The sequence below is a fragment of the Mobula birostris genome, chromosome 1 (assembly GCF_030028105.1).
Source record: "Mobula birostris isolate sMobBir1 chromosome 1, sMobBir1.hap1, whole genome shotgun sequence".
NCBI classification, from domain to species: domain Eukaryota; kingdom Metazoa; phylum Chordata; class Chondrichthyes; order Myliobatiformes; family Myliobatidae; genus Mobula; species Mobula birostris.
In genome coordinates this window covers 112,460,683-112,488,178 of record NC_092370.1, presented here as the reverse complement: position 1 = coordinate 112,488,178, position 27,496 = coordinate 112,460,683, and the positions used below count along the sequence as shown (strand labels likewise).

General features: G+C 40.9%; 1 protein-coding gene across 3 annotated transcripts in view; it reads right to left on the bottom strand.

Moving 5' to 3' along the window:
• Positions 1-27,496, bottom strand: part of setd2 (SET domain containing 2, histone lysine methyltransferase) — a 131,646-nt gene that overhangs the window by 8,758 nt on the left and 95,392 nt on the right. For 2 of the 3 annotated variants that reach the window (XM_072260362.1, XM_072260344.1), the window contains 6 exons: positions 20,560-21,229; positions 20,237-20,389; positions 14,501-14,640; positions 12,318-12,429; positions 9,581-9,649; positions 6,208-6,291 (listed from right to left, as the gene is read on the bottom strand). In XM_072260362.1, the coding sequence (XP_072116463.1) occupies positions 6,208-6,291; positions 9,581-9,649; positions 12,318-12,429; positions 14,501-14,640; positions 20,237-20,389; positions 20,560-21,229 (1,228 nt within the window). The remainder of the gene's footprint in view (positions 1-6,207; positions 6,292-9,580; positions 9,650-12,317; positions 12,430-14,500; positions 14,641-20,236; positions 20,390-20,559; positions 21,230-27,496) is intronic. The other variant, XM_072260354.1, reaches the window with a different exon arrangement.

Genomic DNA, 27,496 nt, shown 5'->3' with positions numbered 1-27,496 from the left:
TATCATCTATATCAACAATCTATATGATAATGTGGCTAATTGAATCAGCAAATTTGCAGATGACACCAAGATTGGGGGCTTAGTAGACAGTGAGGAAGACTATGATAGCTTGAAATTTAATGGAGACAAGTGCAAGTTGTTGCACTTCAGTAGGACCAAAGTATACAAAATTATGAGGGGTATAGATTGGGTAAATGCAAGCAGGCTTTTTCCACTGAGGTTTGGTTGGACTGCAACTAGAGGTCATGTGTTAAGGGTGAACGGTAGAATATTTAAGGGGAACATGAGGGGAATCTTCTTCACTCAGTGGGTGGTGAGAGTGTAGAATGAGCTACCAGCGCAAGTGATGCATATGAGCTCGATTTCAATTTTTAAGAGAAGTTTGATTAATAGAACATAGAACAGTACAGCACATTACAGGCCCTTCGGCCCACAATGTTGTACCGACCCTCAAACCTTGCCTCCCATATAACCCCCCACCTTAACTTCTTCCATATACCTGTCTAGTAGTCTCTTAAACTTCACGAGTGTACTTGCCTCCACCACTGACTCAGGCAGTGCATTCCATGGACCAACCACTCTCTGAGTAAAAAAACCTTCCTCTAATAACCCCCTTGAACTTCCCACCCCTTACCTTAAAGCCATGTCCTCTTGTATTGAGTAGAGGTGCCCTGGGGAAGAGGCCATGGCTATCCACTCTATCTATTCCTCTTATTATCCTGTACACCTCTATAATGTCTCCTCTCATTCTCCTTCTCTCTAAAGAGTAAAGCCCTAGCTCCCTTAATCTCTGATCATAATGCATACTCTCTAAACCAGGCAGCATCCTGGTAAATCTCCTCTGTACCCTTTCCAATGCTTCACAGTACCCCAATTGTGGCCTAACCAGAGTTTTATAGAGCTGCATCATTACATCGCGACTCTTAAACTCTATCCCCTGACTTCTGAAAGCTAACACCCCATAAGCTTTCTTAACTACCTTATCTACCTGTGAGGCAACTTTCAGGAATCTGTGGACATGTACCCCCAGATCCCTCTGCAGCTCCACACTACCAAGTATCCTGCCATTTACTTTGTACTCTGCCTTGGAGTTTGTCCTTCCAAAGTGTACCACCTCACACTTCTCCGGGTTGAACTCCATCTGCCACTTCTCAGCCCACCTCTGCATCCTATCAATGTCTCTCTGCAATCTTTGACAATCCTCTACACTATCTACAACACCACCAACCTTTGTGTAGTCTGCAAACTTGCCAACCCACCCCTCTACCCCCACATCCAGGTCGTTTATAAAAATCACAAAAAGTAGAGGTCCCAGAACATTAGGTACATGATGTTAGGGGTATGAAGGGCTGTTGGCCCAGTACAGGCCGAGGAGAGTAGGCAGTTTAAATAGCTCAAGACAGACTAGATGGGCCGAAAGACCCGTTTCTGTGCTAAACCTCAAAAACAGCAAATAAGTTAATGAACATATGATTTATTTAACAGTACTATTTCGAAGATTCAAAGTACATTTATTATTAAGGAACATATAAATTATACAACCTTGAGATTTGTCTGCTTACAAGCAGCCTCAAAGCAAGAAACCCAAAAGAACCCAATTTTTAAAAAAAAGCCCAACCCCCAATGCGCAAAGAGAAAATAACACAAATCATACAAACAAAAGAAGCCAGCCACAACAGCATTCCAACCATATTGAGTTCTTGGGTCCAAATTCCTGGAGCATTCCGGAGTAGGCCCAAAGCCTGGGTATTCAGTCCATCGTAATAGCAGGGCAAATCATTGCAAAGTTTGTAGACATGAAGCACAGCAGCCGGGGTCTGTTTCAGTCTCAGTGCCGCAGAGAGAGGAACCCCCAGTTTATCTGGGCCAGTGTTTAAGTTGCCTGAACAGCAGATCATTAGGACCTGGGCTCTGCCGTGGTGAATCGCTCCCGGCTTAGAACACATTGCTCAACAATTTGCTTTGGGCCTAGATTTTGCTGCTGAAAAAGCTGTCCTCAACCACTCCAAAATGGCTCGGTGCTTAAAGCGATCCAACCTTGCCCGCCTCATGACATTCTGCCTTTCCAGTCTATCTGGGCCGGCACTTAAATTGTCCAAACAGTGGATCATGCATCGAAGCCTTCCAGCACTTCAAATACTACCCTACCTTTTTCTTTTGCATTAACATGGGTCCAGATTACATCTACTTTTAAAATCTGGAAGACAGCATCTGCCTCAGACCCTATCATTCTTCTATACTAGCATTTCAGCATAGATTATGGCTTAAGCATTTGCAATGAGTAACTTGATATAGTAGAGAGAAAACATAATACAGTTATTGAAGAATGTTAATGAACTGGTGGACTTCCAGAGTGTGATTTGATACTCTATAATAACTCTTCTTGGATAACATAACTCTAATGCTGCTGTGCTGTGCTTTGCCTCTTCCTCGACCCCAACTAATTTGTAGCTGTGTTAAGCCTAGGCATTCTCGCATGATGGCCTTGGGTAACCTTTGAACATAGTATCACAAAATAGACCATTTTTAGAAGCCAATTCACTGTCACTACTATGAACTGCTGTAATAAGATGCTATTATGGGGTTCACTCTTAAGATTGACCAGTAATTTTATTTCATTTGCTAAGATTTTTGGAATGTTTCTCCAGTATTTTTCAAATCAACCAGTGTCCTTAAGACCATAAGACATAGGAGCAGGATTAAGCCATGCAGCCCATCGAGTCTGATCTGCCATCCATCATGGCTGTTTGAATATCCATTTCATCCCCATTCTCCTGCCTCCTCCACATAAACTTTGATGCCCTTACTAATCAAGAACCCATCAACCTCCACTTTATATATACACCCAATGACTTGGCCTCCACAGCCATCTGTGGTAATCAATTCCATAGATTCACCACCCTCTGGCTGAAGAAATTCCTCCTCCATCTCTGTTATGAAAGGATGCCGTTCTATTCCGTGACTGTGCTCTCTTGTCCTGGACTCCCCCACTGTAGGAAACATCCTCTCCATGCCCACTCTATCTTCTTATTCTATTCCCCAGCAAATAAAGGAGTTGGTTTATAATGGGCATGGAACTGTGGCGATCACTTACATCTTGGTCTCTTGCAACTCTTCAAGTAATTTGATTGTGGGGCTTTTGTACATGAGCCTCATTCATGCTACTACCAGTAGGTCAAAAGGCAAATAGAATCAAAAGAGGATTCTGGATAATTGGGCTATTGGTTAATCAGGGCAGCCAATTCTTTGGGAGAACTCTTAAAGAACAAAAATGAATTGAGAAAATAGCCAGGATTCCCTTTGTTTATTTGGGATGCCACACCGCTTAATTGGGACAGAAAACTGATACTGAACAGCCTCTAACTAGCGTCAGTCACATGAACTTGTGTGGCCGTTAGACACTACACTGTGCTTAGAGCAAACAATTTTTAAATAGCATCAGCTATGTGTGTTTATGTTCAAAAAGCAGTGATTTTTGTGACTGATAGTTGGTGAGAAATAATAACATAGTTCTGAATTACGGATACAAGCATTCAGGCTTGGAGATGCCAGAGACAGCAAGGAGTGCAAATGAAACAAGTCCATACAGCAAGTTAGGAACTACGAATGTTATGATAAAAAAGAAGATTTGGAAGATGCAACAGTTTCTAACTAGCATCAGTCTGGTGCATTTGTGTGGATGTTACATACTACACTGTGCTTAGGGTGAACAGTTTTTAAAAAGTGTCAGTTGCATATGCTTGTGTTATGTTACTCATCTGAACCAACCAATGCCAAATTAAAAAGCAGTGATATTTGACATTACCTCATGCAGGAAGGAAATGAAGGCAATCCATTATCTACACCAGGTGCCTGCACTGATTTTGTTCATTCACAGTGAATCAAAAGAACATGGCAGTCTAGAGAAGGGCACGAGCTCATGATCGACTCCATTTCTCACCGAGTGAAGCATCGAGGAAGATTGAAATATTGAGGTGACTGTGGAAGGCGAGTGAATGTTCAGTGCTGTCTACCAGCCTCTTATTTGCTGCTGCCGGAGGAAGGTGTCTCTGTGCGACATCTCTCACTTGCTGCTCTCAAAGGAAGGTCCTTGTATTCAAATGGTCTCTTTCCCTCAGTGCTGTCAGAGGATGGAACCAAAGTTCTGGGTGTGTGATTTAGAGATTGCACTTAGTAGTTCACTGGAACCCTTTCAGATTTACGTTTTTGTACTCTGTGTTTCCGTCTGACCTTTCTGGTTGACATTTATGGAGTTTGTTTTGTTTTGCGTGGGGGTGGGGTTTTGATGTTCGGTGCCATTTGCATGATTTTTTTTGTGCATGGGGACTTGATGCTCTTGTTGCCATTTGCATGATTTGTTTTTCTGTACATGGGGGAAAGATTTGAAGACCTTGTTGCCACTTGTGGTATTTGCTTTTGCGCACGGAAGGGGGGGGGGGGGGAGTGTTGATATTTCGTGGCTGTCTGGAGAAAACGAATCTCAGGGCTGTATACTGCGTACATACTTTGATAATAAATGTACCTTGAAACTTGAATTCCTCTGTTGGTAACTATTAGTAACTAATACAGAGTTTTATAGGACTGTAGTAGTATTGGTAGAATTCTAATTTGATCTGTATTTCATTTAAATACATAATTTGTTACTCAATTAAACAGTAGATTCTTTTTTAAAAACGATTTCCCTGAAACTTCAGCTAATTGAGGCAGCCGCTTCATTGAGTCAAAATGAACTGGTTCCAGTTAAGCAGAATCCACTGTATTCCCCAATCCTGCCACCATACCCTCATCAACTACCTTCATTGAATGCTGTCCTGGCAGACTTGTTAGTCAAAGGGTCTAAGAAAAATTGCCTTGCCGGGTGGTGTGCAGATCTCTTAATAAAGATTAAAAAAAAAGAGGATTTTACATAGTGAAAGGTGCTAGTCAGATTGTCACCTGCTAATGTATGGCACCCAACTATCCCCCTCACCATGGCAGTTGCAAGTACAGATGCACTATAGCAACCAACTGGGCCTATTAAGCATTTTCCAAATCCATGACATTGACCAACTCAAAATACAAATGCATTTACAATTTTTACTCTAAATTGCACATTATTCTGACCTAGTCTTGGTTGTATTTTCATTGTCATTGGGCTAATGTTCTGGAAATCCCTAACAACAGTGCCCCACAATTTAACAGTGTTGAAAACAGTTCAACACCACATTTACAAGGCGAAATGCAACACCCACAAGATATCTCTTTCATAGGAGGGCCAGGATGGGGGAAGATGCTGTTGGAATGCCCATGAAAAATTGGGTCATCTTTGGAAGGGCATTTCCATGAGAGAATGGAGTGTGTCTGAAGGAATGGATCATGCTCATGGGAACTTGGGTTATGTGCGGACAGCACATTCACTGCAAGTAGGGTGCATTTTGATGCAGTGGACATACTTGAAAGCTGGGATTATTTTCAGGAAGAAAGTATGAAGGAGGAAAACTTCTGAACTAACGGCCAATTTACAATTCAGGAAATGAGTTACTTATTAAAAGAAAGCATGGAATTTTTCTCTTCATACCATGCAGTCTAAATAATTGGTTTGTTACAGAAATGAAACCTACTTACTCAAAATTATGCCGAACTTTTCACTCTCCATTAATCCTTTCTTTAGAAACACACTGATCTGTTTTTGTACATATACACACACACACACACAGATGAATTTAAAACACTTTCCGAGTAACTTGTTCCACAGCTCATCTATCTCCTAATTCTGCCCATTTCCAACTCCCCATGATTCTGCCTACTACTAACTTCTATAGCTTTACCTGTGCTGTGCTACAGGAGAAAATACACAGATAGGGAAGATGTAAAATATATTTATTATGCACTCAAATAATACTTCATAGGTATTGTTTTGTATCCAATCAGTTATGCACGAGTTGCAGTCATTAAGGCAATGCGGTATTTTTTCATGCAAACCAAATTCAACACAATCCGTTTAGGTAAGTGACTTATCCTGCATTTAAAGAGGGTTATTGGGGCCTATTTTATATGCAGCCAAATCTAACGAGAGACTTGACAGAAACACTTTTGAATGTTTTGCATGAAACAACAAGTAAATTTCTCCTTTCTGAGAGTAAGCATGGCAGACTACAAGCAAATATGGGAAGTGGAGATGGATGAGAAGTGGGGACAACAAAACGGGAAGGAGAAAACTGAACTCACCTCCTTCCTGAACATCTCTTTACTCCTCTTGGCAAGCTCACTTGAAGTGTCAGCCTCTGCGGTCTTAGGCTTTTTCTTGGTAGACTGTAAGAGGAGAATGAGTGGGATTTCGGTAACTTCAAAAATAAAAATGTAGCAAGATAATTAGCTGGAGGATATCCAGATTACCACTGGCATCACACCAGATCGCATTGGTAATTCCAACAACACTCAGCAAATGACATGAAAAGGTCATTAGCACAAGGAATCCTTTGATCTCAGTTTTTCTTCACCAAGCCCATTCTCTTTTCAATTCCTGCCTCCAGGGTTTTGAACCTTTTGCACCAGAAAACAGTATCTTAATTTACATCACTAGTTTATTTCATAATTAAAGTAATAATATTTTTCAAACTCAATATTTTTTGATGCCAAAAGCTCTGTCAGACACAGTGCCCCAGGCTTGGGTGTCACCAGATAGGAGCCCCTAACCTGCTGACTCTCTCCTCGAAGCCCAACTCACTGCAGGGGGATTTGAGCTCTACAGAAGAAACTGAGAGCCAACTGCACTAAAATGGTAGGGCATATTGTTTCAATATCCAACAGGAGAAGCTGCCCTTAACCACTTTTTCACTTGAGCATGGGGAAGAAACAGAGGGCCTCAGTGATTTCAAAGGAGGTGGGGGGGGGGCATGACAGGGAGACGAGAGCTCACAGCCATCTGCAATTATCACTAAAAATAACAGTTCAAAAAAAACCAGACAGCTGGAATATCATCTGGACGGCAGAACTGCAGAGCCTGTCTTTTTTTTTAACTTTCAGTTCTGAGGATTGTGTGTATTTTTCCTCAAGAAAAGCTCAAGCTTTTGGTTCTATATTAATATGGGCATTTTGCTCACAGGTGTCAGCATAACTTTCATTTTTAGGATAAAGGACAATGGTATGTAGAAGTTGAACTATAAATTTATCAATTACCTCTAAGAATTTCTCTACAAATCATTACTTTCAAGCAAGCTGCAGTGGGCTTGAATTTTGGCTCACTATGCTTAGATGTTCATTTTCTGTAGTATTTTAATAGAATTTGCTTGAAGTTTGTTGTGTCAATCATATTAGCATGGGACTGGAGCTAAATGTAGCTCATTTTGGGAAGGACAGCTGGTTTCCTTTGCTAAAGATGGACATAAGTGTTTCCCATATGGCACTGGATGTTCATTCAACAAGACTGAGCTACCCTGCCATCCGTTGTTCATCAGACTAATCCATGATTAAGGTTTCTAAGCACTTTATTTTTAAATTATCTTAGTGGTGAGTAATCAAGTCAAATATACCTTTTCATCTAACAAGCTTTGTTTGTGTTTTTAAAATTCACCAACACATCAAGCAAAATTGCATGAAGAAGAAAGCAATTTAGAAATGGTGTAGGCCAGATGGGAAGTATCTGAAATAGAATGTATGAAATGTGTTTATGATATATATATATATATATATATATATATATATAGATATAGATATATATATATATATATATAGATATATATATATATATATAGAGAGAGAGAGATATAGATATATATAGATATAGATATATAGATAGATATATAGATATAGAGATATATAGATATAGATATATATATATATATATATATAGATACACACACACACACACACACACACACACAGTAGCATGCAAAAGTCTGGGCACACCAGTCAAAATTTCTGTTACTGTGAATAGCTAAGCAATTAAAAGATGACACATTCCTTTAATATTTTAAGCAAGATTACTTTTTTTATTTCTATCCTTTACAGTTTCAAAATAACAAAAAAGGAAAAGGGCCCAAAGCAAAAGTTTGGACACCCTGCATGGCAGTACTTAGTAACACCCCACTTTGGCAAGTATCACAACTTGTAAACGCTTTCTGTAGCCAGCTAACAGTCTTTCAATTCTTGTTTGGGGGATTTTCACCCATTCTTCCTTGCAAAAGGCTTCTAGTTCTGTGAGATTCTTGGGCCGTCTTGCATGCACTGCTCTTTTGAGGTCTATCCACAGATTCTCAATGATGTTTAGGTCGGGGGACTGTGAGGGCCATGGCAAAACCTTCAGCTTGCGCCTCTTGAGGTAGTCCATTGTGGATTTTGAGGTGTGTTTAGGATCATTATCCTGTTGTAGAAGCCATCCTCTTTTCATCTTTGGTGTTTTTTTTTTTACAGACGGTGTGATGTTTGCTTCCAGAATTTGCTGGTATTTAATTGAATTCATTCTTCCCTCTACCGGTGAAGTGTTCCCCGTGTTACTGGCTGCAACACAAGCCCAAAGCATGATCGATCCACCCCCATGCTTAGCAGTTGGAGAGGGGCTTTCATGAAATTCTGCACCCTTTTTCCTCCAAACATACCTTTGCTCATTGCGCCCGAAAAGTTCTATTTTAACTTCATCAGGCTTGTTTAGATGTTCCTTTGCAAACTTCTGACGCTGAATTTTGTGGTGAGGATGCAGGACAGGTTTTCTTCTGATGACTCTTCCATGAAGGTCATATTTGTGCAGGTGTCACTGCACAGTAGAACAGTGCACCACCACTCCAGAGTCTGCTACATCTTCCTGAAGGTCTTTTGCACTCAGATGGGGGTTTTGATTTGCCTTTCTAGCAATCCTATGAGAAGTTCTCTCAGAAAGTTTTCTTGGTCTTCCAGACCTCAACTTGACCTCCACCGTTCCTGTTAACTGCCATTTCTTAATTACATTACGAACTGAGGAAACAGCTACCTGAAAATGCTTTGCTATCTTCTTATAGCCTTCTCCTGCTTTGTGGGCACCATTTATTTTAATTTTCAGAATGCTAGGCAGCTGCTTAGAGGAGCCCATGGCTGCTGATTGTTGGGACAAGGTTTGAGGAGTCAGGGTATTTATAAAGCTTTGAAAAATGCATCACCTGGCCTTTCCTAATGATGATTGTGAACAAGACATAGCACTAACAAGCTAATTAAAGTCTGAGACCTTGGTACCATAAAAGTTATCCGAGAGCTCAAATCTCTTGGGGTGCTCAAACTTTTGCATGGTGCTTCTTTCCTCCCCCCCCACTCTAAAATTGTACAAAACAAAAATAATACACTAATCTTGCTTAAAATGTTGAAAAGAATGTTTCATCTTTAACGTTATGACTTTTGGAGATCAGTTCATCTTCTACTCACTTAACTAATCAGTGATGAAATTTTGACCAGGGGTGCCCAAACTTTTGCATACCACTGTATACACACACACACACATATAATAAAAATAAATAAAATAAAACAAAAGAAAGCAGAAAAGTGAAAGGGAATGAATATCCTTTTCTGAAAGTGAATACTCTGAATCCTTTCTCAGCAGCATATGTACAATTATTTGATATACATGTTCACAGACCTGGCTGTAAGAGTTGGGCGTCCCATCTCCACTTCCATCTGGTCCATGTCGATCAGTGAGCATTGGATCCTAAAGTTCAACAGGCAAAACACAATGAGATACTGGACAAATCACCCTCTTGGTCCTCACGAAAGAGCAGTACAGGTTTCCCCCGCCATCCAAAGGTACAGTGTTCCTATGAAACGGTTCGTAAGCCGGAATGTCGTAATGCGAAGAAGCAATTACCATTTATTTATATGGGAAAATTTTGTGAGCTTTTGCAGACCCAAAAATAATATGCCAAATAACACATAAAACCTAAAATAACAGTAACATATAGTAAAAGCAGGAATGGTATGATAAATACACAGCTTATATAAAGTAGAAATATTTTTTCACAATCATTGCCTAAACTGTTTTCCATAGCGAAAATCTCACGCAAGCGCCGTCAGCAAAAACACGGTGCAAGCGCTCTCCAGTAACCTTTAAGCTATGAAGCTGCCAAATCATACCAAACAACACATAAAAATACACAGCCTATATAAAGTAGAAATAATGTATGTACAGTGTAGTATCACTTACTGGAATTGGATCAGCGTCGAGCACACTGATGATGGTGTGTTAGGCTGAGTTGGAGGTTGGGGTGGTGCAGTGGCCCCCACCCTCCGGGCAGCGACCCGATACATTGCCACGAAGCATGCAGGGGTCCAGCAGTAGCCGGGAGACACACAGCACATCTTTAAGAAAAAAGCCGAAATAAACAAGCTAATTAATTAGGTGCTGGGCGGTACCTAATTAATTAGCATGTTTATTTCGGCTTTTTTCTTAAAAGATGTGCTGTGTGTCTCCCGGCTACCGCTACATTCTCCGCGAATCGGTATCTGTCCGTGGCCTGGGTGTTGGGGTGGGGGGGACACTGGGGTGTCATCTCATCGTCATCTGTTTCCATTAGAGCAGGCAGCTCATCTTCTCCTATGACTGCCCGCCTCCATGTCGAAGGTCGAGGTTCATCGTTTGCTGTGGCTGATGTGGAAGGCTTGCTTGACTGCTGAGCGTCGCGCGTTTTCCTATCATACAGTTCTTTGTAAGCACTCAAACCATCCTGCAAATATCCCCTAAACCTATGTACCCTTTCAAAATTAAAGTCGTACTTTATTATTACTCATTCGGTTTCGATTGTTATCCTTGCCTCTTCCAATTGCATCAGCTCTTTGTCTATCGGTTCTTGGTCATGGGATGCCAAAACCTCGTCAACAACATCTTCGTCAGCTTCCACAAGCCAAACTCACGTTGTCCTTACTTCGTTCACCACGATCAAAATGCTCAATTATGTCTAGTTTTATGCTAAGTATAACACCCTTACGAGCTCTTTCAGACTTTTCCAATACCTTAGAATTCATCTTGCAAACGGCTGCTCACAGGCACGTGTTTAAGCAATGCTGGCGAGAATGCGGTTCCGAATCCGGGGAGAGTGGCTGCTCGGGGCGCACGCTGCTTTTTTCGTGTGCTGCTTTTTTTGTAACAGTGAAAACACCTTCTGTTAGCGAAAACAGGTCTTTCATAACAGTGAGGTTTCATAAAGCGAATGTTCGAAAAGCGGGGGACACCTGTACTGTAGTATCATACTTCAGAACCTTAAGATTCAAGATTGTTTAATGTCATTTTCAGTACACAAGTATAAAGGAGAGCGAAATAATTGTTATTCTAGTTCTGATGCAGAGGTAAAAAAACAATAAATACAAATACATAAGATAGCTTATATACATAGATTGATTGTATGTCCATAAAGTGATGCTAGGCATAGCAGTGTCTGTACATAAGGTGACTGACAGGAAATGATAAAAGTAATGGTTGTGTAGGGGTGGGTTAGTGAGCAAAGGTGTTGATTAGCCTCAATGCTAGGGAAAAATAACTGTTTTTGAGTCTGGCACGGATATTACAGAGCCTTCCCCCGATGGGAGTGGGAAGAACAGTCCACAAACAGGGAGGATGGGTTCCATCATGTTACTGGTCCTCTTCCGGCACCTTTCTGTGTATATGTCTTTGATGGGGGGAGACTGGTGCCGGTGATGTGTTGGGCAGTTTTGACCTCCTGTTGTAGAGCCTTCCTGTCTGCTGCAGTACAGTTTCTGTACCATGCAGTGATACAGCATGTTGGGATGCTTACTACTTCTTCGCATCTGTAGAATGAAGTGAGTATAAATGTGTGTAGTCCAGCTCTCTTCAGCCTTCTTAGAAAGTAGAGGCATTCGTGAGCTTTCCTGATTGTGTGTGATGTGTCCTGGGACCACCACGAGAGGCTGAATGAGATGTGCACTCCTAGGAGTTTGAACCTGCTTGCAGTTTCCACGGTTGTGCCGCCAATGTAATGTGCTATGCAAGTGGTGCAAGTTCTCCTGAAGTCGATAACCATCTCCTTATCTTGTTGACATTGAGGAAGCGGTTATTTGCTTGGCACCAAGCCACCAGCTCTTCCACCTCTCTGTGGGCCATCTCTTCGTTGCTGGTGATGAACCCCACCACTCTTGTTAACTGAATATCAAGGGAGAGAAATAATGGCAGATATGCAGCACAATTTCAGGGAGCGAGGAATCTCATGTGTGTTGGTGAGGCTGGGGAGGACATGGTACCAAAGAACAAAGGTAATGTCATTGCATGGAAAACACACCTGTCAACACCGAGTGACAGAGTCAGAAAATCATTTCTGCTTAATGTGAAAATTTTGTTAAGTCAAATATTTACTCCCAAGAAAGGTTACCTTGGCAGGATGTTCATCATACGTGGGCGTCCCCAGATCCATTTCGGCTTCGTGACCCATGTTCATTTCATCACTGCCTCCATCCCATAACGGTGGGTCCCACTGTGTTTGCCTGAAGAAAGATTGGGCATAACTAGAGTTACACAGGGTTTTCAGTTACCAAGTCTTGTGGACTGAAGTAAATGATCAGGAGATTGGCAATAACTCAGGGAATGATCATCATTAAAAGTATAGCAAGTATTTCCAGTTTGACTGAAGTTGTGTAAAGACTGAAGCAAAGGACCTTTGACTGGATGCCTGAGCAAAGATCATAAGAATAAAAAATGTGAATGATGGAGAATGGGACTCTAAAGGGGAATGCCTATGCTACTCAGTGTTTTGAGGTTGTAGACATACCAGGGGTGATTGATAAGTTCGTGGCCTAAGGTAGAAGGAGATGAGTTATTAACTTCAAACTTCCTGCATAATCACTCAAAGAGTTGAACTGCATGTGCATATAACGACAGCTGTATAACTCATCTCCTTCTACCTTAGGCCACGAACTTACCAATCACCCCTGCTGTGGACACTTTCTGGACGTCCAAGATCCGTATGCTCCACGACCACTGGACTAAGTGTGTAAACGTAGGAGGGGACTATGTTGAAAAATAAATGTGCTAGGTTTTCTAAAATTGACTCCTTCTACCTTAGGCCACAAACTTATCAATCACCCCTCGTATAGGAAATGTTTGCCCTTGGGGTAAAAGTCATGTGTTATGTTTGTTACATATCAAGGGTATACAAATGACATTAAACAATAAATGTTAGCTAGGATGCTGGGTGGGGGGGGGGTAGGGGGAGTTCCCCCCCCACAAAAAGCAGCTTTGAGCAGATAGTTTCACCGCTGACTGAAAAAGAATTACAGATTCTCTGGACACTGCCACAATCATGCAATATCACAGTGAAGCATTAACTAAATTATGCAATTTAGATCCTGGAGAAGCAAGAACTTAGTCAATCAGAACTAAACAGCAGAGCCCAGTACGGTCTGTATGAGTCAAAAATTATCTCTGTGCTGTAAAATTTTACAACTCTACAGATTAAATTCTCTCCCTTGAAGACATGAAAAGAAGAGCTGCCAGGGTTATCCTAAGTTTCTAGTTACATTTCATTTTAATTTGCTATTTCACTTCCAGTATGACCTCACTATCTTCAACCTCCTACATCTTTTCTATAAGGCACAGCACAAATTTAAGGACCAGCATCTCTCTGCCCATGTACACCTGCTTTGGTCCTTGAGATGCAATTTCAAATACCTAACCTTTCAGGTTTGCATGAAGGTTATCAACTCAGAAGAAATGTGATCAAGATATAATACAACTCAATTTTTGTCTCCTACATTTGTAGCCAGACCTGCACTTTGCCTTGGAAGCTGCATTCATCATCTCTGGGCCCAAATCCTCCTGCAACTCCCTACCTAACAGCAGTGGGGAGCACTGTCACCAGCAGAATCGTAGCAGTTTAAACACCAGCATGTTCTCAAGGGTGCTTTGGGATGGACAGTAATTACTTGTCTTGCCAGTTTGGTTTTGATCCCAAAATGTTAAAAAGAAGCAACATTCTCTTATTTCAGATTTAGCTTTTTTGTGTTAAGAGTTTCTGGATCTTCCTCCTTCTTTCTTCTCATTCGACTGCATCTCCTTCAAACTTGTTAGCAAATGCAAACAAGTCTTCACCAAACAGACGTTTCTTTGGTTATCTCCACTATGTAGGTACCTGTTCCACATCCACCTTCTCTTCTACTTAAAACACGTTCAATTACTTTTTAAAATCTGGAACACTTATTTTTCTCTAATAATTGCTGCCCGACCAGCTGAGTAATTCTGACATTTTGTTTCTTTATCTCAGACTTTCAACACCCGCATTATTTTTATTTTATTATAGTGATAAAAATGTAGTCAGCAAGATACTTTGGCTAAAAGGGACAGAAGGGTTTGCCATTCTTACTGAATTAAGTATTTCCTAGTCAGTAACACAATAGTAATAGAAGCATTTCTTCTTGACACCTGTTCAGCTTGAGCAGCTGCTACCACACTTTTACATTATGGAATTAATATAAGCTCCACTAACAAATAGGTTGAAATGATTTTTCTTTATTTTTGGAACAATGCGATAATGTGTGGGGCTTGTTCAAACAGACCAACCTGGTTATTACGTGGTAATAGTAAATCTTTCCCTCAGGATCCCTGGCTGTCTTCCAGTTGGTAGGGAGCACAATGGTCTTTGGCTTTGGGGGTGAAGGTGGTGGCAAATCGAGAAGGTTGTTGACGATTATCAACTCCTGCTGGAGATTACAGACACAATAGAGAATTTAAAAGACAAACTAATAACAGCCTATAGCGTATAAAAATTAAGAAAAACAAGCAAAGTTAAAGCAGTGTGTTTCCTACCCACGTTGATAATGAGATTGTTTATTTGTCACACAAACATCAAAATACACTTTGAAATGTGCTGATTGTGCCAAATCAGCAAGAACTGTGGTGGCAGCTCTTAAGTGTACCCACGTATCTGGCCCCAACATAGCATGCACACTACTGACTAACCCTAACCATACGACATTGAAATGTGGGAGGAAACCACAGCACCAGGAGGAAGCCTACAGGGTCATAAGGAGAATGTACAAGCTCCTTAAAGATAACAAAGGGCATTGAATTCTGATCTTCCAGATGATGCTGTAATAGCTTTATTTTGCTACGCTACTGTAACTAGGCTTAATCAGAAATTGAATCAGCTACTATGATCGAGAAGGAATCAAAGTCCATTCAGTGGATTGTCAATGTCAGATTGACTTGAAGCAATGACTTTGCTCTGCTCATCCACGCCAACATCCCAATCAGACGAATGAGCATCTGGGAGACTGACTGGATGGATGGGGTTGGACATGCCAGCAGCTGCAGCTTCTTCTGCCAGATAGTGAGGGGGCATTTTCACATGCCTTCGCTCTCCCCTCAAGAGCTGGCTCCAATGATCCAGCCATCCTTTGATTTAGAGGGCACAAAGAACAATCTTGTGGGTAAAGTACTGCAGTGAAATTTTCTGTCTGAGCCAAATCTTCAAGAGATTAGGGGAGAAAATCAAAACAGAGGCGAACAAAGATGAGAGTGCTGAAATTCATCCATGTTTAGCATGCGCTGGGCTGTGTCCTGCCATTTTAACGTGCTGGCAAAGGTAAACATAAACCATTGCTTTATAAAAATAAAGATAAACAAGTCTATCTCTAGCCAATCTTTATTAACTTGCTTCCTAAGATGTAGGAGGCAGATATTGAGTGTTGTTGGTTGCTAGCAAAACAAATTTCATGAGCCCCATTTATCTTATTTCCCTCTAGCCCTGGGAATTACATGCCTTTCTCACATGCAATGTGCTCACCTTTAATTCTTCTGCCACAAACCTCACACTGAAGCTACGATAACCAATTATTCTATCTGTACGTTTTTGGGAACTTGAAGAGAACTAAAGTAGCAGGCAAAAATACAAACAACAGGAATTCTGCAGATGCTGGAAATTCAAGCAACACACATCAAAGTTGCTGGTGAACGCAGCAGGCCAAGCAGCATCTGTAGGAAGAGGTGCAGTTGACGTTTCAGGCTGAGACCCTTCGTCAGGACTAACTGAAGGAAGAGTGAGTAAGGGATTTGAAAGTTGGAGGGGGAGGGGGAGATCCAAAATGATAGGAGAAGACAGGAGGGGGAGGGATAGAGCCAAGAGCTGGACAGGTGATAGGCAAAAGGGGATACGAGAGGATCATGGGACAGGAGGTCCGGGAAGAAAGACAAGGGGGTGGGGGGGGACCCAGAGGATGGGCAAGGGGTATATTCAGAGGGACAGAGGGAGAAAAAGGAGAGTGAGAGAAAGAATGTGTGCATAAAAATGAGTAACAGATGGGGTACGAGGGGGAGGTGGGGCCTTAGCGGAAGTTAGAGAAGTCGATGTTCATGCCATCAGGTTGGAGGCTACCCAGACGGAATATAAGGCGTTGTTCCTCCAACCTGAGTGTGGCAAAAATACGTAGAGATTACGCGGTCCACGTCCCTGGAGCTGTGAGCCACCAGCACTGCTGTGCCATCCCAAACCTTGATGCATGATATGACTTGCCTGCTGGTGCTTTGTGAAGTCTTTCCCACAGCAAGATGGCAGGCATACTTAATCACTTAAAAACCAGCTCTATAACGGTGAACAGGTTAAATGATTCCAGTCGAGTGTCAAAGAACAAAGCTGAAGCAATGGCAGCTACACACTGGGAATGCCAATCAAGTATGTACAATACTGTGCAAAACTCTTAGGCACATGTAAAGAAGAATCTATAAAGTGGGGGTGCTTTCAAAAATAATCAAATAAAAAGTTTCAAAATATCAAAAAGTACTATAAAGAGCAGAAAACACCAAAAATTAAATCAAATCAATATTTGGTATGACCACCCTCTGCCTTTAAAGCTATATCAATTTCCTTGGGTACACAGTCATGCAGTTTTATAAGAAAATCAGCTTGTAGGTTGTTCCAGACAGCTTGGGAGGACTTGCCACAGCTCTTCTGCAGACTTTGGCTGTCTCACTTGCTTCTGTCTCTCCAGGTAATCTCAGACAGCCTCAATGATATTGAGATCAGGCTCTCTGGAGGCCATACCATTTGAAGCCATATAAAAAATCTCGGGTGCCTAAGACTTCTGTACAGTATTGTACCTTGCTCACACGCTCATTTATTCCTAATGAGAGTACAGCAGCACTGGAATAAGACAATGGAAACAGATAAAACAAAAGCTCATTAATGGAGGCCATGATTAAATGGGCGCGTCTGCTCATAAGCGGCTGAAGTTAAAGCAAGCTCAATTTGATTAAAAAAACACTTGCTTAGTAAATGCATAACACAATGGCAACAGTAATCAGAGCAATCCCTTATTGCACTGTTTTATTTATTGCCATCTGCAATTGTCTTCCTGTCTGAAACGCCATACACTTCTATGATAATGAATTACTGTATGGAATCATTTATTAATTTCACCCAGAAGATTTGTGGGGAGATAAAGATTTGTGTATTTATTTACCCAGCATCCATTGTTTGTTCACTGATCTCAATAATTCAAGGACATAGGAAGAAATAATGACTACTGCAATTCTTTGGGAAACTTAATGGATTAAAAATCATGGCTCAAATCTTGACCAACTTTTTGAATGTTTGGAGCATCACAGCTGAACTGCAGAAATTTATATATGCTCTTTCAGCTAGAATTTAATGAAGTTCCATTTGTGGACAAAAGCCAAAAGATCATATATGCAAGATATGCATCAAGTTAAGGGTTTTCAGGAGGAATCACTCCTCCTCCCCAAAAGCGGTTAGATTATGGAACTCACTACTATAGGGAGTAAGGAAGACAAATAGTACAGATGCTTTTTTTTTGAGAAGTGATTAAATATGAGTGAGAAGGGAATTAAAGGGTATGCTCATAAATTTACAAAAGGAATGTGGAGTAGCAGGAGACTCCCGTGGAACAATAACAAGGCTGAACAAACCACCTCTATGCTTTACTGTGTATACAATGCCGGAGAACACTGGGCAGGGAGAAATCTGCAGCCTGACTGTGATTGTCATTTCTTCTTGTCTAGCTCAAGGTCACTGAATTGTGTCAACCTTCCCGTTGAGATTAGCTCACACAGGATAGAGAAAAGATCCAAGATCTGTAAAATGTATACACCAGGACAATTGTTGGACTGAGATTTTTATTTTCAAAGGAAAAATTAAGATTGGAGAGATTAACTTTTCACTCCTTGCAAACTTCTTAAAAAAACCCAAGAACAAGTGTGTGACAAATCTCCCTTGCCAGATTTCATTCTCTAACACCCAGTTCAGATGAAGGCCATTAGCTAAAATTGTACTGTGTTTTCTTAATCACAGCATTTCCAATTTTCATCGTTTTCATCCTTTTCAACATTCTCCCGCTGACTGAAAGACCCTTTGGGTCAGGACCTTAACTTATGTATTTGTGTTGAACCACATCTGTGTATGGAAGTATGCATGTATACAGGAGTGTATACGTGTGTATTCGTAGGATCGAGAGCCTACCTACATGTATTTGAAAAGTCGTGGCTCTAAAAACTGTTGCTGACATTGTTTTTTTTTAGATTCAGAACTTGCTGGGTTACCTGTCCAATAGTTTACCATGTTGAGTTTGCTTTTTCTAAACATTTTAATACTGCTAGCAAGAAGCTTTTATGGTTTCCTGTCACTTATCAGATTCAAATATCCAACTGAATATCAATTGTGACATTCAAATGATCTGCTTGAACCCAGATCAATCCTTACCCCTTCTCATTTCAAGGTGGGGATATTGATGCAAATTCCAATTCAATCTGTGATCTTCAAAGATAGAGATGTTACATTAAGTTATAGAAACATAGAAAGCCTACAGCACAAACCAGGCCCTTTGGCCCACAAAGTTGCGCCGATCATGTCCTTACCTGAGAAATTCCCTAGAGTTACCCATAGCCCTCTATTTTTCTGAGCTCCATAAACCTATCCAGGAGTCTCTTGAAAGACCCTATCGTATCTGCCTCCACCACGTCGCCGGCAGCCCATTCCATGCATTCACCACTCTCTGTGTAAAAAAAACTTACCTCTGACATCTCCCCTGTACTTACTTCCAAGCACCTTAAAACTGTGTCTTCTCGTGCTAGCCATTTCAGCCCTGGGAAAAAGCCTCTGACTGTGCACACGATTAATGCCTCTCATCATCTTATAAACTTCTATCAGGTCACCTCTCATCCTTCGTCACTCCAAGGAGAAAAGGCCGAGTTCACTCAACCTATTCTCATAAGGAATGCTCCCCAATCCGGGCAACATCCTTTTAAATCTCCTCTACACCCTTTCTATGGTTTCCACATCCTTCCTGGAGTGAGGTGACCAGAACTGAGCACAGTACTCCAAGTGGAGTCCGACCAGGGTCCTCTCGGCTCCTAAACTCAATCCCACGATTGACGAAGGCCAATGCACTGTATGCTTTCTTAACCACAGAGTCAACCTGCGCAGTAGCTTTGAGTGCCCTATGGACTCGGACCCCAAGATCCCTCTGATCCTCCACACTGCCAAGAGTCTTACCGTTAATACTATATTCTGTCATCATATCTGACTTACCAAAATGAACCACCTCACACTTATCTGGGTTGAACTTCATCTGCCATTTCTCAGTCCGGTTTTGTATCCTATCAATGTCCCGCTGTAACCTCTGACAGCCCTCCACACTATCCACAACACCTTCAATCTTTGCGTCACCAGCAACTTTACTAACCCATCCCTCCACTTCTTCGTCCAGGTCATTTATAAAAATCATGAAAATTAGGGGTCCCAGAACAGAACCCCGAGGCACACCACTGGTCACCGACCTCCGTGCAGAATATGACCCATCTACAACCACTCTTTGCCTTCTGTGGGCAAGCCAGTTCTGGATCCACAAAGCAATTTCCCCTTGGATCCCATGCCTCCTTATTTTCTCAATAAGCCATGCATGGGGTATCTTGTCAAATGTTATATACAGACTGCAATTCTGAATATAGTTCAAAATTTGGTATTCTCTGTCAGATTGGTGCACAGAGAAAGGATGCACAAAGGAAAGAGCAGGCAGTAGGTTGGAACTGAAGGATGCTGACATAACAAACCAAATTGGTGCAGCAATAGGAAATGAAAGCAGCAAGTGCTGGAAATATTCAGCAGATCAGGTCATGTCCATGGAGAGATTAAAAACAGAATTAACATTTCAGGGCAATAACCTGTCATCAAACCCTTTCCCCAAAGAAGTGATTGACCTGCACTGCTGAGCATTTCCATTATTTTCTGCTTTAACCTTAGCTTTCCAGCATGTGCGATATTTTGCTTGTGGCACAGGAATGTACCTGCTGCACAGTCTGTGGCTGCCCAGGCTGCTGGTAAGATGGGGCTGATGATGTCACGAGCATTCCTGTCGCTGGCTGTGTGCCAGAGCTCTGTGGATGAGTCAGGAAACACTGCTGCCCCTGTGCGCATTCAGGACTTGACTGAGTGTAACTCTGAAACGAGCAAAGAAAGGGTTTGGAGGATGGGACAGAAAAAAAGAGAGGCAAATATGCAGACCACTGAAAGACGGACCGATATCCATTTATGTTTGCCGCATCACTCCATTAACACATGCCTCCCCTTCCCTGCAACAAATGACAAATATGAGAGGAAAAGGTAGTACCTGGACAATTTGCGGCGTAGCTTGTCCATAGGGAGAGGAAATGCTGTAGACGGTCTGGCATTGCTGTCCTTGATAGTAAATTGGTGTTTGTGATTGCCCACTGGCGTACTGCTGGTGAACTGCTAGAGTCTGCTGATTGGGATCCCACACCCCGTAGTTCTGCCCCGTTGCTTGAGTGCCTGACACCTGTATCACCGCCACACTTGGATCCTGGGAAATAACATTGGGAGTCTGAGCCAGATACTGCTGGCCCTGGACATCTACTTGGGGAGACAGATGCTGGACCGCAGGGTGTCCCGTTGGCATGGATTCTCCTAGTATTGGCTGTGGATGCTCATAGCTCATCTGTGGCGGGCACATGGGCTCTACATTCGGTGTTGGGAGGAGTACTTTGCCAGCGTTGGGGTTGACTGGGTCAACGTAAGTCTGCAGAGGATAGCCTGGAGGGTATGTGGCAAAGTTCTGGTGAGAGGTGGTATAGGTTCCACTGTCATAAGGCACCTGCGAGCTGACACAAATCGGCTGTATCTGCTGCTGTTGCTGTACCAGGAAAAGGTTCTGTTTCTGGGCTTCCCGCTGAGCCACCTCTTGCTCAAAGAGTTTCCTTCGTTCTTCAGTGGAAAGTTTACTCCTAGTTTTCTTCTTCTTAGCTGGTGTGGCACCATCATACCTTTTCAATATAAAAATGCAATAGTACATAGTTCAGTAAAAATTTTTAATTAGGCAAACAAAACAAAATTCTTTTCCATCTAGGACTGAACTCAAGAGCCTCATTTCAAAAATAAAAGGAAAAAAAAACTGCAGAAATCTGAAATAAAAAAAGAAAAGATGCTGCAGCACTCTGCTGGTTAGATAGCATCTTTAGAAAGAGAAACGGTTAACATTTCAGGTCTGGGAACTGACCTGAAACTGCGAAAGAGAAAAAACAAATGACATTACAGTAGCAGGGAAAGTGGGGAAAGTGTGAAAATCGAGTCCGAGTCGGACAGCACAGAAGCAGGCCCTTTGGCCAAACTGGTCCCACTTACCAGTCTTTGCCCATAACCTCCTAAAAAGTTCATTTTTTTCATTTTTAAAATCTTTTTTATTATTATTGAGATCAACAAAAAATACATTAAAGTAATCAAGTCAATGAGGTATTAAATTACCAAATAACTGATTAACAAAGCTAAACAATATATCAATAATAATAAGAAAATAAAGTGTTAAGAATATTTTTTTTTGGAAAAAAGGAGGAAAAAAGAACCCCTACTAACAAAAAAAACCGAAAAGAGAAAAAAAAACCATTGGGAGCACAACCCTGGAGCTACACGTCATACAAGCTTCCATAAAAGAAAAACATCAATCCGCCAACACAAATCCATTTAAACAAGAATCAGAAAGAAATCATCTTGATTAACTCAAATCAGATGATATTAGTGGGCAAAAGAACCCCACCTTTTCTCAAAGTCAAATCGAGGATCAAAAGTTCGACTTCTGATTTTCTCCAAACTAAGACATAACATCACCTGAGAGAACCATTGTATCAAAGTGGGAGCAGAGGCATCTTTCCATTTCAATAAAATTGCCCTTCTGGCCAACAATATAACAAATGCAATTACATGTTGGTCTGATATAGAAATACCATGAATATATTGAGGGATCATACTGAACAAAACTGTCAATTTATTAGGTTGTAAATTAATTTTTAAGGCTTTAGAAATTGTAGAGAAAATAGATTTTGAAAACTGTTTCAATACAGAACATATGTGTCAATGTAGCTGTCTCGGTTTTACATCTACCACATTATCAACATCAGGAAACATTTTAGAAAGTCTCTCCTTTGTCACATAGTAACAATGTACAATTTTAAATTGAATTAAAGAGTGACTGGCACAAATCGAATTAGAGTTAACCAACTTCAAAATTTTCAACCAATCCTCTGTTATCAAGGACATGTTAAGCTCTCTTTCCCAATCTTGCTTGATCTTAAGTGAAGGGTAATTGTACTGTTATAACAGTAAACGATAAATTTTCCCAATAAAACCTTTCACTAAAGAATTCATTTTTAAAATAATGTCTAACAGGTCAGAATCCTGTATATATGGAAAATTACTTAAATATTCTTGTAAGAAATGTCTGACCTGAAGATATTGCAAGAAATGTGAGTACGAGAGAGAGTATTTAGTGACCAATTTCTCAAAAGACATCAATTGGCCTTTTGGAACAGATCCATGAAGGAATAGACTCCTTTATTCCTCCGAAGAAAAAAGGTAGGATCACTAAATTTAAGTTTAAATAAATAATTTTGATAAATTAAACTAAGAAGGTTAAATTTTTTGAGATTAAAAAAATTACGAAACTGGTACCAAATTCGTAATGATTGCTTAAACATAGGATATAAATTTAGATTAGAAATTTTGGCCAGTTGCACAGGTAAAAAAGCTCCTAATAACGAGGTTAAGTAAAATTGTTTCACAGTTTTCAATTCCACATCAACCTAAGGTGGTCGTTCATTTTTATCAACCCAATTCAACAGGAATACATATAACATATATTAACAGCCCAACAGTAGATTCTTAAATTAGGCAGAGCAAGACCTCTATCTTTTAAAAAAAATTTTTGTAAATGATATTTTCCAATTCTTGGTCTTTTATTATTCCAAACAAAAGATGAAATAATAGAATCAACCTGATCAAAACACTTCTTAGTTTAAAAACAAAAGGAATATTTTGAAACAGATATAAAAATTTTGGTAAAATCGTCATTTTAACTGCATGAATTCGGCCAGCTAACGAAAGTGTAAGTGGATTCCATCTACAAAACAATTGCTTCATAAAATCCACTAAAGGAACCAAATTAGCTCTATAAAGGTCTCTGTGATTTTTAGTGATAATAATACCCAAATATTTAAAAGAGTCTGTAACTTTAAAAGGTATGTCATCATATATAAAAGCAGAATCATTTAGAGGAAATAGTTCACTTTTATGAAGGTTTAATTTATATCCCGAAAATTTTCCAAATTCATTTAATAATTTCAATAAACTAGGAATGGATTCTTCAGGATTCGACACATAAACGAAGATATCATCAGCATAAAGGGAGATCTTATGAATAGTCCCATTTATGGAAATTCCATGGATATCTTTAGCTTCACGAAGTGCAATGGCCAAGGGTTCCAACACCAAATTAAGTAACAGGAGACTTAACGGACATCCTTGTCTCGTACCCCGTGAGCGTCGAAAAAAAGATCTGCAATTATTAGTGATAATAGTAGCAATAGGGCTTTTATATATCATTCTAATCCACTTATTAAAATTAGTACCATAGCTGAATTTCTCTAAAACGTTAAATAAGTATTTCCATTCAACTCTATCAAATGCCTTTTCAGCATCAAGAGAAACAACACGTTGGGGACCCTTAGAAAAGGATGAGTATATAACATTTAACAGTCTCCGAGTATTAGAGAAGGAATAACGGCCCTTTACAAAACCTGTTTGGTCCTCAGAGATAATTTTAGCTAGAATATTCTCCAGTCGATTAGCCATTATTTTTGAAAGAATTTTAGCATCCACATTTCAGTCAGTAAGGTCTTTATCTTTCTTAAGAATTAAAGAAATAGAAGCTTCATAAAATGTGGGAGGTAACTCTCCTATCAAAAAAGAACCTTTAAACGTTTCCAACATATATGGAGAAAGCAATTTTTCAAATTTTTTATAAAATCCTAAATAACCATCCAATCCAGGAGCTTTACCAGATTGCATTGAAAGAATAGCTTCCTGAATTTCTTTTTCAGTAACAGGAGTATCAAGTGTTTGTTGATCTTCAACAGAAATTCTAGCTCAAGTTTATTGTCACCCGACTGTGCATACGAAACGAAACATCCCTCCAGACTGTAGTGCACCCACGAAGTATTAACCACACACAGCGCATAAAACAAAATACTACAATAAATATGTTAATAAAATATAATTCAAAAGGCACATTGTGCATAGCACAGGTGAACAGTAAACAGCTCACTGCCCTAGCGACGAGACCTTGGTGGCGGCAGGGTATTAATCAGTCTCACAACCTGAGGGAAGATTACGTTACCCAGTCTGACTGTTCTCGTCCTGATGCTGTTGTACCTCCTTCCTGATGGTAGTGGATCAGAAAGATTGTGGGTGGTAAGGATCCTCAACAATGCCTTGGGCCCTTTCTTTACAATGCTCCTGGTTATTGTCACAAATGGGGGTGGGAAGAAGACCCCGGTGATCCTCTTGGTGGCATTTACTATCCCTTGTAGGGCCTTGCGGTCCAATGCTTTGCAGCTTCCATACCACACAATGATGCAGCCAGACAGCACTCTCGTTGGTGCTTCTGTAGAAAGTTATAACAACCGGGGCAGGGAGCCTTGCACGCCTTAATCTCACCAGAAAGTGTAGATACTACTGTGTCTCCTTGACTAGTGAGTAGGTGGCGTGGGTCCAGGTTAGATCATTCATTACGTGCACAACAAGGAACACAGTGTTCTTCACTCTCTCCTCAGCAGAGTTACTGATGTGCAACGTAGTGTGGTCGACCTGTGCCTTTCTGAAGTCCACAATCATTTCTTCTGTCATTTTCACATTAAGACTTATGATGTTGTTCTCACACTATTTAACAAGCCTCTCTACCTCCACCCTGTATGCCAACTCATCATTGTTGTTGATGAGGGCAACCATAGTAGTATCAACAGCAAACTTGATGATGTAGTTTGAGTGGGATCTGGCAGTGCTGTCGTGAGTCAACAATGTGAACAGTACACAGGTCAGGGGGCACCAGTGCTTAGCGTGATGGGAGCTTCATATGAAGAGACATTGAAGCCCTGGTTAAGAACAAAACAGGAGATGCATAGCAGGTATAGACAGGTAGGAAGAAATGAGGTGCTTATTAAATATAAGAAATACAAGAGAAAACTTAAGAAAGATATCACAAGGGCTAAAAGAAGGCATGATGTTGCCCTAGCAGACAAGGTGAAGGAGAATCCTAAGGGATTCTACTGATATTTAAGAGCAAAAGGATTGTAAGGGATAAGATTGGTCCTCTGGAAGATCAGAATGGTAATACATGCATGGAGCCAAAAGAGATGGGGGATTTCTTAAATGAATTTTTTTGCATCTCTATTTACTCAGCAAATGGACATATAGTCTATAAAAGTGAGGCAAAGCAGCATCGACTTCATGGACTCTAGACAGGTTTCAGAGGAGGAGGTGTTTGCTGTCTTGAGGCAAATTAGGGTGATTAAATCCCCAGGGCCTGACAAGGAGTTCCCTTGGACCCTGCGGGAAGCAAGTGCAGAAACTGCTAGGGCCCTAGCAGAGATACTTAAATCATCCTTAGCGTCAGGTGAGGTACAGGAGGATTGGAGCATAGCCAAAGTTGTTCTGTTGTTAAAGAAAGGCTCTAAAAGTAAACCAAGAAGCTATAGGCTGTTAAGCCTGATGTCATTAGTGGGAAAGTTAGAAACATAGAAGACCTACAGAAAAATACAGGCCCTTCAGCCCACAAAGTTATATGATATATGAGTATTTGGATAGAAAGGGGACTACTTAGGGAGAGTCAACATGGCTTCATGCGTGGTGGTTCATGTCTAACCAATCTTATAGAGTTTTTCAAGGAAGTTATCAGGACAGTTGATGAAAGCAAAGCAGCGGATGTTGTCTACATGGACTTTAGCAAGGCATTTGAGAAGGTCCCGCACGAGAGGTTGATCAAGAAGGTTCAGTCGTTTGGTGTTCAAAATGAGGCAGTAAATTGTATTAGACACTGGCGTTGTGGGAGAAGCCAGACAGTTTGTAGATGGTTGCCTCTCAGACTGGAGGCCTGTCACTAGTTTACCCAACAACCTGAGGGATGGACATGTTAAACGGTGAGCTGAAGTTGATGAACAACATCCTGGCATTTGAGACCTAATTCTCAAGGTGTAACAGTATGCAGTGGAGAGCTGAGGCTATAACCTCATTAATGGACCAGTCTGAGTGACAGGCGAACTGGAAAGGGTCCTATGCAGCTAAAAGGTGGGATTTTATATGATCCACTACTAGCTACTCAAAGTCAGTGCCACTGGGCTGTAATCCTTTAGGCCAGTTACCGTTGCTCTCTTGAGACACCAAAATGATGGTGGCTGCCGTATATGGAGGAATTTAAGGTGGGGGGTTATATGGGAGGCAGGGTTTGAGGGTAGGCACAACATTGTGGGTCGAAGGGCCTGTAATGTGCTGTACTATTCTATGTTCTATGCCTTGAAGCCTGCAGGGACAATGGACTGTTTTCAAAGAGACATTAAAGATTAAATTATTCCAATCCATGCCACTTCTAACTGTCTTTTAAAAATTATTATTGTACTTGCCTCAACCACAATAGCTGATTCCACATAGATGCCACCCCAGTGTAAAAAAAAAGTTATCAAACCCTTCCCCTCTCCCTTTACTCATATGTTGTCTAGTTCCTAATTCCTCAAACCGGGGGAAAAAGACTGAATGCATTCTATCTATGCCCCTTGTGATGTTACACACCCCTAGATCACCTCTCCTTTGCTCCAAGGAATAAAGTCCTAGCCCGTCCAACCTTTTCCTATAACTCAATCCCTCAAGTCCTGGCAACATCCATGTAACCTGGGTTCATTTCCCGCCACTGTCTGCGAGGAGTTTGTACATTCTCCCTGTGACCACATGGGTTTCCTCCAGGTGCTCCGGTTTCCCCCCACAGACCAAAATCATACCAGTTGATAGAGTAATTGGTCATTGTAAATTGTCCCGTGATTAGGCTAGGTTAAATTGAGAGTTGCTGGGCTGTGCAGCTTGCAGATCTGTAAGAGCCTATTTGGCACTGTAACTCAATAAATAAACAATCTTTACTGCATGATTTCCAGTTTATTAACATCAATCCTGTAACAGGATGACCAAAACTGAACACAAATAAAAATTCAGAACCACAC